At 42.4% G+C, this 13796-nt stretch overlaps 1 protein-coding gene across 6 annotated transcripts in view; it reads left to right on the forward strand.

The window, feature by feature from the left end:
* The window catches only part of PDE1C (phosphodiesterase 1C), a 311437-nt gene that overhangs the window by 255728 nt on the left and 41913 nt on the right, over nt 1–13796 (forward strand). For all 6 annotated transcript variants that reach the window (XR_009558360.1, XR_004693428.2, XM_060280590.1 and 3 more), the window contains 5 exons: nt 584–724; nt 7924–8024; nt 10123–10251; nt 12366–12467; nt 13539–13659. Coding sequence is in view for 4 of the 6 variants with exons in the window: in XM_060280590.1 (XP_060136573.1) it covers nt 584–724; nt 7924–8024; nt 10123–10251; nt 12366–12467; nt 13539–13659 (594 nt within the window). In the remaining 2 variants the exon portion in view is untranslated. The remainder of the gene's footprint in view (nt 1–583; nt 725–7923; nt 8025–10122; nt 10252–12365; nt 12468–13538; nt 13660–13796) is intronic.

Raw genomic sequence — 13796 nt, forward strand, 5'->3', positions numbered from 1 at the left:
TATCGTCTTCCAAAGCAACTACTCTACCCAAACCTAAAAATGGAAAGCGTAATGCTGGTGGTCAACAAAAGAGGTTTAAAGACTGTCTCAAGGCAAATCTAAAAAAACGTAGTTAGTGGCATTAGTTTGCCTGGCTTTCCAAGTGATGTGTAAAAAAAAAAAAATCGAAGTCACTGTGGATGGAATCTTTCGAGGAGTTGGAGATGGTGTTTATAAGTGGTCCATGTTTCACAAGCTCTATAAGCCTATGTGTTCCAGTAAATTTCCAAAACAAAGAGGCTGTAGAAAACCAAAGGAGAATGCAGTTAGTATTGCATGCTAGTGGTGAACGTCTGAAATTACGCACATTTTGGACATTAAGGGCAAAGGATGAGTACATATGCCATTAACTTTGGTTAATATTTATAACAGAGCGAGACAATTTGAAGCACCATCCATGTATAACAAGTTTTCCGAGGTCTTTCCATTTGATTCTTTTTTTTTTTAATTGAGAAAGAAACCATATTTGGATGCTAAGGTCTTGATGCCTAAAATTTCAAAAAGCTTTGCCAAATGTGTTTTGCCTTCCTGTGTTTTTGTTTAGATTCCAATATCTGCTCTTGTCTCCTTTGTGGAAGCCCTGGAAGTTGGCTACAGCAAGCATAAAAATCCGTATCACAACCTAATGCATGCTGCAGATGTCACACAGACTGTTCATTACCTCCTTTTTAAGACAGGTGTAGCGGTAAGTAAATGAAATATTTTGGGTAGATTAATAATAATAATAATAATAATAATAATAATAATAATAATAATTTTATTATTTATACCCCGCCCATCTGGCTGGGTTTCCCAAGCCACTCTGGGCGGCTTCCAACCGAATATTAAAACAGTACAGCATTAAACATTAAAAACTTCCCTAAACAGGGCCACCTTCAGTTGTCTTCTAAAAGTAAAATAGTTACTTATTGCCTTGACATCTGCTGGGAGGGTGTTCCACAGGACGGGTGCCACTACCGAGAAGGCCCTCTGTCTGGTTCCCTGTAAACTCACTTCTTGCAATGAGGGAACCGCCAGAAGGTCCTCGGCGCTGGATCTCAGTGTCCGGGCTGAATGGTAGGGGTGGAGACGCTCCTTCAGGTATACAGGACCGAGGCCATTTAGGGCTTTAAAGGTCAGTACCAACACTTTGAATTGTGCTCAGAAACGTACTGGGAGCCAGTGTAGATCTCTCAGGACCGGTGTTATGTGGTCCCGGCGGTTGCAGTTTCCGGGTCACCTTCAAAGGTAGCCCCATGTCCCACTGGGGAAACCCAGCCAGATGGGCGGGGTATAAATAAATAAATAAATTGTTGTTATTGTTGTTGTTGTTGTTGTTGTTCAGGGCTTGTTCATGGGGTTTAAATTACAACAAGCCCCAAGATTTATGAGCACCTAAATGGGTCTTTGGCATAGACCCTTTCGATTACACAGTAGTCTGTTGCTCAGATATGTTTTTGGGATTCTAACTTGCTCCTTCTCCAATGCTTAGAGAATATAGTTCCCCTTTGGACTGTGGGATTTTGAAACTGACCAAAAGGTCAGGCAAAAAGGAGATTATAAAGTTAACTTAAACAATGGCAGCTGTTTTGGGCAATAGTTGCACAAGTGTAAATTATGTGCATGCCACAGAATATATAATGCCTCAGAGCTTCAGTATGGTTTTAGCCAGTGGCCATAATGTAGATATTGCTATCTCTCCCCCCCTTTACTAACTTGGCAAATGCACCCTAAATCCATGAGTTAAGCTACTCCTTTGGGATTCAGGACAAAAAAACTTAACTGCATGGCAAATTGGCACAAAATTTAGGACACAGAATGAAGAATAAAATGAAGACAAATACAAAATAATAGTAACAACCATTTTGAGATAATTACTGTGTTCCGTGAAATTGTTCTAAAATTATTTACATTTAAGGAGGCCCCAAATTATAGCTTCAGAAGATCTGGAAATCATGGAAAGAGAAAAATATAAGAAAATATTTTAGGCAGTGTTCTTTTCTCCTGCTTAGAAAGCATATGATCAGCTCTTTATCTTTTTCAAAGCTGACACAAAAAACATAATATTTAATTGGGCAAGTGTGGATGATTCATGGCAATCAACTTCTGGCAGTGCTCCTTGGTTGATGTTTGGCAAAAACATGATGCGTCAAAGCTGAGTACAAACAGCTACGTGACCCTATTCTGTAAAACTGCCGTCAGGGGCACTAGTGTATATTTGCCAGCAGTCACTTTACCTTCACCTCACACAAATTATAGGCATAACAAGTGACCCACTTCTGAGGGGGGCAAGAGGTGTAATCCTATCTCAGTGAGCAACATTACTGAAAATGCTATTGTTCCGTTGTAGAGGTGGATTGGACCAGCATTGCTACCAAGCGCCTATCTAGAGTTAACAAGAGCTACTGCCTCATTTGAGTGTGATGCTGAAGTATGGTTAAGCTGTACATGAATGAGCCTCAGCAGAGGTACCGAGTTCCACCCGACATGGGTGGGCGGCCTCGCCATGTGTGTGTGTGACGTCACATGTGCAACACACACGTGTGATGTCATGCATGTTGGGAGGAGGCTGCAAGGCCCGGCAAGGCCCTCTGCCGCCATGGGGAGGCCTGGTGGGGTCCACCTCTGCCACCATGGGGAAGCCCAGCAAGTCCTGGCCCCTCAAGATTGGCCCTGTCCCCACATACCTTGAGGGGACTGAGCTCTCCTCAGCCCCATTGAGTTGGCACCTATGAGCCTGAGGCACTCCTAAGCTCCTCCTCCTCCTCCTCCTCCTCCTCCTCCTCCTCCTCCTCCAGCACGGCTCTGAAAAACTCGGGAGCTTTTGTTTTCTTTTTTAGCTAGCTGCAGTCTAGTGTTATATCCAAAACCAGGCAAACAATGGTTAGTCTTAACTATGGTTTACTGCAGGGGCCAGCAAACATTATCAGCAGGGGGGCCGTTCCAACGTCCCTCAGACCTTGTGGGGGCAGGACTATATTTTGAAAAAATAAATAAATGAACAAATTCCTATGCCCCACTAATAACCCAGAGATGCATTTTAAATAAAAGGACACATTCTACTCATGTAAAAACACGCCGATTCCCGGACCATCCTTTGGCCAGATTTAGAAGGTGACTGGGCTGGATCAGGCCCCCGGGCCTTAGGTTGCCTACCCATGGTTTACTGAAACAGATCAACATCAACCCAGGAGTTTTGAAGCTGGCTTGTTACAGTCAACCAGACTGGCCACATTTAATGGTTCAGAGGCTATTTAGTGGTAGCTAAGGGTGCAGACAGTGGCGGGGGCTGGGCTGGCGCCCGTTCCGGGGGTGGGGCATGCCTCCCGGAGGGGCGTGACACACGTTCCGGGGGTGGGGCGCGCCTCCTGGAGGGGCGTGACATGCGTTCCAGGGGCAGGGTGCGCATTTTGGGGGCAGGGTGGGAGCCCGCAATGGGGCCCCTTGGAGCCTGCTGCTCAGGGCGGCCCACCCCCACCGCCCCTATCTTCCTACGCCCCTGGGTGCAGAGAACTTAGAGCCTGAGTGTGATGAATAAATGCAGGTTCTAGTCTTAGGTCTTGGTTGCATGAAATCCGGATTGATGTTAGTTAAAAGGAAAGCCAATTTTGATTCATGTGCAAAAGCAACAATGGGACAGAGCCGACAAGCCTTCCCCCTTCCTTTTTGCTGAAAACGGGGGCTTTGTTAATAAAATTTTGAAGGGGTAAGCCAGCCTAAGGGCAATGCTACCCGCGTACGCTATGATTACACAAGCCTCGACATCAGGAAATGTAATGAAGATCTTGCACTTTCCTCAAAGCAGTCCAAAGAAACATTAGCAGCGCCATATAGTTTTCTGCGAGATCTAATGTAGCAAATCGGAGAAAACTTGCTCCCTTAATAGGGATTTGAGGGAAAGGGCTCAGTAGTAGAATCTATTCCAAGTTTGCTTTCAATCTCATTTCACTCATTAAGAACCCTTAAAAGAAATCTATTCATTTCAACCCAACAAGCAACCTAATAACATTTTGCCCCGGGACATTTTTATGTTACTGTTGTAACTTCCGAGTAATGCTGCCAGTCCATCATAATTATATTATCCATAGCACTAGCCCAAAGGGTCTAATGATATATCATAAAGAGTATTCAAGTAAAAATTACAGGGATTATCATATATAAAATCACACCAAAAATAAGACCACCTAGCAGTGACTATAACAACAACAATAATAACAACAACAATAATTTGGCCACAACTTTATTGATTACAGCATGTGAGTGGTTGCTTAGGCATTGGTTCGGACTACCTGAACCTGCACTCAGGCAGGAACAGGACTGACAACTGGGCGCCACCAGAGGTCAGTAAGGGAAAACATACTGGGGGAGCACAGAGGCGGATTCCGTCTCTGAGTTCAGCCCAGTTGCTTCCAGGGACTGTGGGATGGCCCTAATCCTTGGGAGGGGATTGGACAAAAGCAAGGCGAGCCCCTGGGTTCCTGTCATGGAATTCCCTAGGAGCAGCAAAGGAGGGGCAGGCATAGCCAACCACACCCCCTCCGCAAAACATTGAACCAATGCCTAACCGCCAACCTGACAAAGTTGTGGCGATTTGCTACACGGTAGGCAAAAACCAAATGGCAGCCGCCAATCAGCCAAGTGGAAAAATTCCTACCGGGCCCCCACTCCAAGGCAAATGACCCCTAGACAGGAGGGAGGAACCCCTAGGGAAGGAGGGAGGGAGATGCACTGCACAACATGAAAAAAGAAAGTTAACATGACGTGCGGCAGCATAAATAGCCTCACAGTTGCCGATCAGAGCCCAAACAGCCAATTTTTTTTACCCTGGCAACCGAGGGGCGACCGAGGGGTTGCTGTGGCCATCCAAACGGTAACCGCCCCAGCAACATACCTGCCAAGTTGCTGTCAGAGAAATAAGGGACCAGGCCGGAAATAGCAGACCGGAAGTAGCGCTGCTGCCATTTTGGAACTGGGCAGAGCATGCTCAGAAGTGACTTTTGATGCTGCTTTGCCCAGTTCCAAAATGGCCGCTGCGCCAGAAGTCGCACTGCAGTCATTTTGGAACTGGGCAGAGCAGCATCAAAAGTCGCTTTTGAGCATGCTCCGCCCAGTTCCAAAATGGCCGCTGTGCCAGAATAAACCGGGGAAAAACAAAAAAATCCATTTTTCCAGCTAGGAACAGCTGGAAAAACGGGAATTTCCCGGGGAAAACGGAAGACTTGGCAGCTATGCCCAGCAACAAGGAGGCAGTTTGGGTTATCTCACCGCAACACGTGGCTCTCCATGATGGAAGACACAATTTAACAAACAAAAGCAAACCTCAAAGTGGTTCCTGTTTGATGGAATCCGAGGCCCAAACTACATGCGATGGGAGACTTTGTGATGTGAGAAATCTCTGGATCTCTCTCGCAACATCCATTGTGTATGGGCTGGAGAGGATTCTCAGGTCAGTGATACTGGAAAAGGGGCTTCATAGCATGCTCTTTTCCTGATTGAAATATTGTGCCTCTCCTTTTCCTGCAGCGAGGCTATTAGCAGCACCAGTGGGTTGACTTTGCTTGGGAATGTACTGCAGTCCAGGCCTCCCTTCTCCCCAAACTTCTTCAAAGCTTTTAAAAAGACACTGGAAAATCGGGATTGGCCCTTATTAGCAGACCTTAATGCACATGGCAATTCTTCTCTCAAATGCTGCCGAGTATGTGTATTGTGATGAGTTTGAGAAGCCACTGGTATCTCTCTGGATCCGTTTATTGGTGCTGTGGTTGCAAGGAAAAGCCATTTAATGGACCAGGATAAAGGCTAGTTATCCAATTTAACTGGATTATGTGTGATACTGATAAAAGGCATGTAGCATTAACAAGGCTTAAAATAATAATAAAACTATTTTTCCCCAGAGAAGCTATGTAACCTGGGATTCTCTGTGCAACCTTCGTTGTTATGCACATAGTCATAGGGACAAATGGGAAAAGAAATTATTGCTTCTTCTTCCTTTTGCCATATTTCTCTTTGCTATTTTCAACACATTAATTCAGTTTGTGATGTGGAAACTTCTCTTAGTCATCCCCTTCACTACACAAATAGTAAATCCTTTGTTTCAATCCAAAATGCCTTGCTTAGTAGCTCAATCTTTGTGGAAGATTGGAATTCCTTATTGCATCCTTTTATTTGACAATTTCTTTATTCTCCTCACCATCTAGCAAAAACTACAGATAATTTTCTCTTCTTAAAAAAAGCAAAACCTGTTCTCTATGCCAGCAAAAATTGTGTTTCACAGTCCCTGAGTTGCTGGATTTTTGTTTTAAAGAAGCTTATAACCAGTTCCTCTATGAGGAAATTAGTAGTGGTGAACGGCTTAACCTGAAATACATTTTGTATTTCTTTTCTATACAGCTGCCAAAAGAATATTATTTTTATTATTTTAAATTTTGACTGGGCTAGAATGACTCTTGTAAAGATAACTAGTAGAAACAGTGGAAAAGATGGTAAATAGAATATTAGATACAATTGGAAAGGCATATAACATACGGTAGAATCTCATGGACCCAAGTAAGAGGTGGAAGGAAGTCTGCTGCAAACAAAGTAACAACAAAATAAGTAGATAAGTAACATAAGATTTATTTTCTTTTTTGTTTATGCATACATGTTAAACACTGGAATGTTTATTGTGTCAAATTGTTTGTTGTGAATATTGACATGTATGGAAAGGTTGGCTGTAATTTAATTGAAAAACCAATGACGATTTTTTTTAAAAAAAAAATGAAATTCATTTTGTATTTCACTGTGGATCAGAAAGGTGTGCTTTCGTGGCCCAGGGTGGGGTCCAGGATGGCTAAGTGTCCTGCTTTACATAGGACAGTTCTCTATTTGAAGGGGTGCCCAGTGACATTTGAAAGTGTCTTCAATTGAAAAGCAGCCGGCCACATCTTATTTAAAGACTGATAAGAAGAGAGAGCAGGGAGCCTGGAAACTGTAGATCAGCAGTTAGCACCTAGACAGCAGAATGAGCAGGTCTGCAGGTCACCTGAGCAAAGTCATCCCCACTATGGTGAGATGTATTGCATTTCTAAATTACCATAAACAATCTCTAGTCTTCTTTTTTTTGACAATCTGTAAGTGGCTAGTGAAGTTCATTGGTAGAGTGCATGATTTGCATGATGAAAACCCCAGGTTTAGTCCCATGTGTCCTCATTTAAAAGAATTTCTAGTAGCAGAGTTACAAAGAAAACTGCCGCAGATATAATTTTTATTAAATTTTCCAAATCAACAATCAAATCAAATTGCATTAAATAATCCAAATTATACATATACATATCCATATCCAAATACTTCTGCCAAATTATAATTTATTTATTTTTGGGGACTTCCCATGCTTCAAGGTTTGGAGAGCTCTGATCTTCTCAATTTCACTGCATTTCATAAGTTCACCAATGTTCTTTTATTTCCTTCTGTTGCTCTCCTTCATTCTTTCACAGCCTCTGAGTTGTTCCCACAAGCGAGTTAAAGCCAATGATATGTTTCTGCATGGATTTTATATCAATCTGATTCCCTTCCATAAATTCACAGTATCTCTTCACACGCCGGTGTTTCTGCCGAAACAGTCCAAAAGTCTTTTCGTTGTTGGCAGCCGCCATCTTACATAGTTCCGATAACATCAGATCTAAGCGTCTGCTCCCTAATTTCCCCGAACTGGTTGCATCAAACATCAAACATTAGCCTTTCCAGGGGAGATTTACCAAATTACGTAGCAGTACAAGTATAATCACATATTAACTGCCTCAGATCTTGGAAGGTCTGCAGTGAAAATGCACCAGTGTAGAACATGCCTTACAAAACAAAACGCCTGTCAAAATTTGAAAAGGGTGCCATTTGGTCTGACTGATGTTAAATCTTTTTTCTTTTTCTTAGCACTGGTTGACGGAGCTGGAAATATTCGCTATGATTTTTGCTGCTGCCATCCATGACTATGAGCACACCGGAACCACCAACAACTTTCATATTCAGACACGGTGAGTCCATTCAGAATCATCGACAAAGGCACAAAAAGTTGCGAAGGAAGAAACAGTAAGAAAAATCAGTAAATGAAAATAAAGCGTCCATATCATATTCGTATGGAACTGCTTTGGTGGTGGTGGATTGAACTAGAGTTTGCAAACACTTGTATGTTAATTTAATACTTCTTGTTGAAAAAATTCAGATTACAAATCCTAAATCTGGCACATTTTATTCCCAAATCATGAGGCTATTCCCCCCCCCCCAAAGAAGAGTAATTACAAATGATTATAATCAATTTTCTAGTTGATTTTAAACATTTAAAATGTTGGGTCTCTTTTGGTTTAGGTAAATTTTGATCTCTTACTGTCAGGTATTTAAACTCATAGTGTAGTGGTACAACAACAAGAACAAGATGAATTAGAACTAGTTCCTTTTAAAAAATAAACTTTCAAAGCACTGGAGGAGCATGGCATGGAACCTCTGGTTTTGATGGCAGCAGCAAATATTAACAGATGGATGGAAAGAATAAGGTATTTGTGCCTGCGTGTGACTTTAAACATTAGTAAGTTACTTAGAGAAAAAATCCAATGGGGAAGTTTTGAACTGAACGGTTGCTGAATGAGAAATTGATATGGTTGATTATTTGGAACCTCTGTGGTATTGATGTAGCATTTTGTTGTGAATTGAAGCTCATAGTTCATTCATATTATGGAATGCTGTGTGTGTTTCAATGCAAGGTTTCAGTCTTTAAATGAGAGCCAGTGTGGTGTAGTGGTTAAGAGCGGTAGACTCATAATCCGGGGAACCGGGTTCGCGTCTCCGCTCCTCCACATGCAGCTGCTGGGTGACCTTGGGCTAGTCACACTACTCTGAAGTCTCTCAGCCCCACTCACCTCACAGGGTGTCTGTTGTGGGGGGGGAGGGGAAAGGAGATTGTTAGCCGCTTTGAGACTCCTTCGGGTAGTGATAAAGCGGGATATCAAATCCAAACTCTTCTTCTTCTTCTTAAATCAGAGGGAATAAAAATAAGTTTAGTTTGATGCGGCTAATCACTTTGCAGCTAATAATGCAGCAAAATAATCCTCCATAACTTTAGTGCAAGATTTTCAATATTTCAGTAAGTGGTGAGAACAGATTAAGAGTTGAATAACAGTCTCATGATTTCAGCTTTATTAGTATTGCAACTCTTACCTTTCAACTGCTGTTTAAGTGGGACTTAAACAGTTAAACATCCTTGGTTTACATCATATGCTGCAAGGTTATCTTTATCATTAATAAAATATATTACTTATTATGGAGTGAAAAGGTTAATTAATATACTAAAAAGGAAGAGACTTTGAATTTCTGATGAGTTTGTGAACAAATAGGCTCTTTCCTAATTCCTGGATTATACTACTGTGAAGAAATAATTATGGAAAGACTTTTAATTCTTTGCAGTGGAAGACATTAACTGCAACAAATAATATAGTCTCAAAACTCCCTATAAAGATATGTATTTTTTTCCTGACAGCCTGCCCTGCTCTGTTCCACTTCTCTCTGCCCTGTTTCTTGGGTTCCCCCATTTTCTTTTATGCTGCTTGCAGTGGCATTGCTGGTAACACTCATTTGTTAAGTCATTTCTGGCAACGGCTATTTTATTTAGCCATAATTCCCTAGGCACTGAATCTTCCAGTTGAATATTGTAGAGAAAGGCGATAGCTATCATAAAAAAAATAAAAAATGGCAGCCTCCCCAGTGGCAGCTATCATATTTTCCTAAAATGTCCCAAAATGACACTATTGAGGCATTCTGGGTAAATAAAATGGCAGCCACCCCAATCCACCAGTAAAATGAGCTCTGTTGCTTCTGGAACAAGGCAAACCACTCCCCATCTCTGGATGCCATAAATAGGTGTCCCTTTTGTATCATTTTGTACATTCATTTTGGGGGGGAAAATGAGAATTGAGCTGAACGGGTTCTTCAGCTCAGTTTTTCATTTGTTCCACACCAGTATCACACAATTGGAGCCAATGAATAGATACTGAAATGGGAAGCAAAAAATAGTCCCTTCATTGGAGGAAGAATAAAAATCCCAACCTATGTTTATAAGTTATGGGATCTTTTGTTTTATAGGTCGGATACAGCCATTCTTTACAATGACCGGTCTGTGTTAGAAAATCATCACCTTAGTGCAGCGTTTCGCCTTCTGCAAGATGACGAGGAGATGAATATCCTGTCTAACCTCTCAAAGGATGATTGGAGGTAAGGACAGCCGTGATGGCTGTCAGCCTGATTGCTCCAAGTGTACCCCTCAAATGTACTCAGTGGGGATCTTGGTTCATGGATGATCAGCAGAGGATGAAGTCTGATAGCAAATTATGAGAGGAGAAGTGTTCCTCAATTTGTACCGAAGCAATATGTCAAAGTTGTAGCATAAATCACATTAAAAGACATAACATTTACATTTTCCTTTGGTGCTGTCATGAGCTCTGTTGAGTGCTGACAAGTGGAGCTGTTCCACTCCAGGAATGGCACAAGACAAAGAAGTAGAATCTGAGTTCCAGTCAAAAAAGCCTACCCATCCTTGTCAAAACGTTGGATTCACACAATGTGTTGATTCCCAAAAGTTCATTCCGACATATTTCAAAGACTCTCGCCAATAGCAAATACATTTTGACTGGTGTCTTCAGTGGCCATTGCTGAAGCAACAATTCCACACTGAAAATTGTACAGCTCCTCAATATACTACAGAACCAGAGAAAAATCTTCTATGCTGGAATCAAGTGCATCATTTTCTGAAAGCAGTCTCATGCAGCAACACAACAACAAGGTTTTGTTTAGAAGAGTGCTTTTGTTGCTCAGGTTCCGCTTGCAGGCTGGCCACTGTGAGGACTGGATGTTGAACTAAATGGACCTTTTGCCTCATCCAGAAAGCTCTTCTCAAACCCAAGCAAAGCCTGTCTCTTTCTGAGAGTTCCGAAATATTGAACTTCAGCCTGAATGACCTTAAACATGACACCAGGCAGTCTAAAATATCTCTCCCACACATATTTGGCTTTAGGTGTGAATTGGGCTACAGCATTAGCAAGCCAACACACATTGTAAGCTGGGGCTGTAGATCATTTGCTGGTGGGCAACATTGCATTTGTAGCAACTAGCATTCAATTAACATGGGAGTACAGTTCCTTAGCATCGGTTACCATAAACTTGCAACATTGACCCCTTTTTCCCAGAAAAGGGTGAGAAAGAGACTGGCTCCCACATACCTCACAATATTTGGCACGATGTGCGGTGCCCAGTATTGTTTTGTTGGCACCCGTCTGCCTCAAGACGCAGTGGAGTGCGCCTCCGGGAGTGAAGTCAAACCTCTGTATTAGTAGCACCAAAGTGACCTCCACAGGGCACAAGACTGGGCAATGTATTTGGGGATCCTGAGCTGCTCTTGGCTTTACTGAAGTGGACGAAAGGAAAGCAGAACAATGCTTGGCACCTGCTTGGCTGCAAAAGGTGCTGGAAGAAGGCATACAAGGTGTGGCCTTCTCTTCTCCCAGCGGAGGTTTAGGACCAGGTTGATGCCCCAACTTTCCTTCCAGAGCATGTGCGTAAGCTACCTTCTTGACGTTGGACCCACTTCTGGTCTCATCCACTCAATCTGCTAGAGCTTGTATTTGCATGCAGGGGAAGTCCCTAAACCCATGAGGGTTTGAGACCCATAAGCTACCCTCACCTGATTTCGCCGGCCAGTCAAAACCATTCCCAGGGTGTGGCCGCTGTCACATGCTGACAGATTCTAGGAGTCACAGGTGCGAGCTAAGTGCAGTGTGGGGAGAAAAGGTTGTGATGTGCCCCCAGCCAGAGAAACTACCCCTCTCCTAACACCCCCCACACCCTGGGTGCCCAGTATAGATAATAGGGAAATGAAATTGTATCAAGTCCTCAAGTACAATCTACAATTTAGGCTCATTTTTAATCTGGACCTATTAGACGAGGCCCCTCTTTCCTCCCCAAATTTAGGCCTTGTGTAATTTTAGCCTGCTCAGCATCATATTTAAACAGGGCCTGGTGATTCAGGAGCTTTGCGTTTCAAAGAAAACAGAGTGCCCTGATGTCAAGGTTATCTCCTAGCAAGCACGGCTACATCATCTGACTAACTTGCTCACTTCAGGTCCGGTATCTGCAGCAGATATTCCTCTCTGCCCTTAAGCCCCAGGAAAAAAGATAATGTGAAGTGCTCAGTGACGCACATCGGAGTGTACAGCGAGAATGTGATAAATAACTTGTAGATAGAGAAACAAAAGAAGTGTTTCTTACATGTTTCTGTCTCCCTCCCTCCCTCTTCTCCTCCACCTCTTCTTAACTGGATATCTACCCAAAAGAGAATTTAGGACTCTGGTTATTGAGATGGTGTTGGCCACGGATATGTCCTGTCACTTCCAGCAAATCAAAGCCATGAAGAATGCGCTGCAGCAGCCAGAAGGGTGAGTCACCTTGTGACACTGTGCAGAGGGAAGGGCTGTGTTTCCAGCTGGTACTTTGCCACTTCATTAAACAAGCTTCAAAAGCATCCCTCCGAGGGGGAACACAGCATCCTTTCATGTCCGTGCCTATTTCTTTTCACAGCGAGTGAATTCGCACATGCGCACAGACACACTTCGTTCCAGATTGGCAAGGATTAAAACTGGGCATGCATAAAAGACATCCATCCCTTTGTTGTGGGGAAGCAGCACTAAAAGCAGTGGTGGCTGGTCCTTTAGGGCAAGTGGGGCACTGTGCCACTAATGCCAGCCAGCCCCCACCTGCCTGCCAGAGTCTTACTTAAAACCACTGCCTGTCTGCCTCCTCCTTTTTCTCAGTCTTGGCCTTGTAGGACTCAACAGGGAGAATGATGCAAGCAAAACGAGAATGGGTTGGCTCTGCCTGTCAAAGGTTTTAATAGCCTCGTTTCCTTGTTTCACAGTTGGTTTCCAGTCTCACGGCACGACAATTAATTTATTTTTATTTTTTAAAATAATTTTTATTGGTTTTTTGACATATAAACAACAAAACATACATCACCCACACACCAACCCTGGCATTACCTAAAATAGAAAACAAAAAACACAAATAAAAACATTAACATATCTAAACATAATAAAAAACGAAACAAAAACATATATAATTCAAAAACCATTCATCTTTTCTGACATTGTAGGTTGACCTCCTCAGCCCCCCTTACTGTGGTTCATCTTATACTCTCTTTGGCAATTTCTTAATCATCATCTTAACATTGTTTCTTTCTATCTTAAACATGTTTATAACTTTTAAAATTTACACCAAAATTCTATAATTATCCTTTTCATTATAGATTACATATTTATCATCTATGACATCATACTCCTCTTTCCTTACATATTATATTTCTGCCTTAAACATACTTCTTCATTTAATTCATATTATAGAATTCTTAATCTGCTTTTACACTATACTAAACTAAAAAATCTCTTCCTTCATACCCACACCTCTCTTCTAAGAACTCGACAATTAATTCATACCACTGTTTGCATTTGCAGAATTGACAAACCGAAAGCCTTATCGCTGATGTTGCATACAGCTGACATCAGTCACCCCGCCAAGGCATGGGACCTCCATCACCGCTGGACCATGTCACTGCTAGAGGAGTTTTTCAGACAGGTAACTTGGAAAAATTAAGCTGCTTTTCTTTCTTTCCATGTTATTTGGGTAGCACTTCACTTCTTTATTTACATATGCAGGGTAGCATCTTATTACTGCCTTTGTTGACATCGCAATTGCCTGAAATGTTTTTGTTG

This window comes from Zootoca vivipara, chromosome 12 (genome assembly GCF_963506605.1).
Source record: "Zootoca vivipara chromosome 12, rZooViv1.1, whole genome shotgun sequence".
NCBI classification, from domain to species: Eukaryota; Metazoa; Chordata; class Lepidosauria; order Squamata; family Lacertidae; genus Zootoca; species Zootoca vivipara.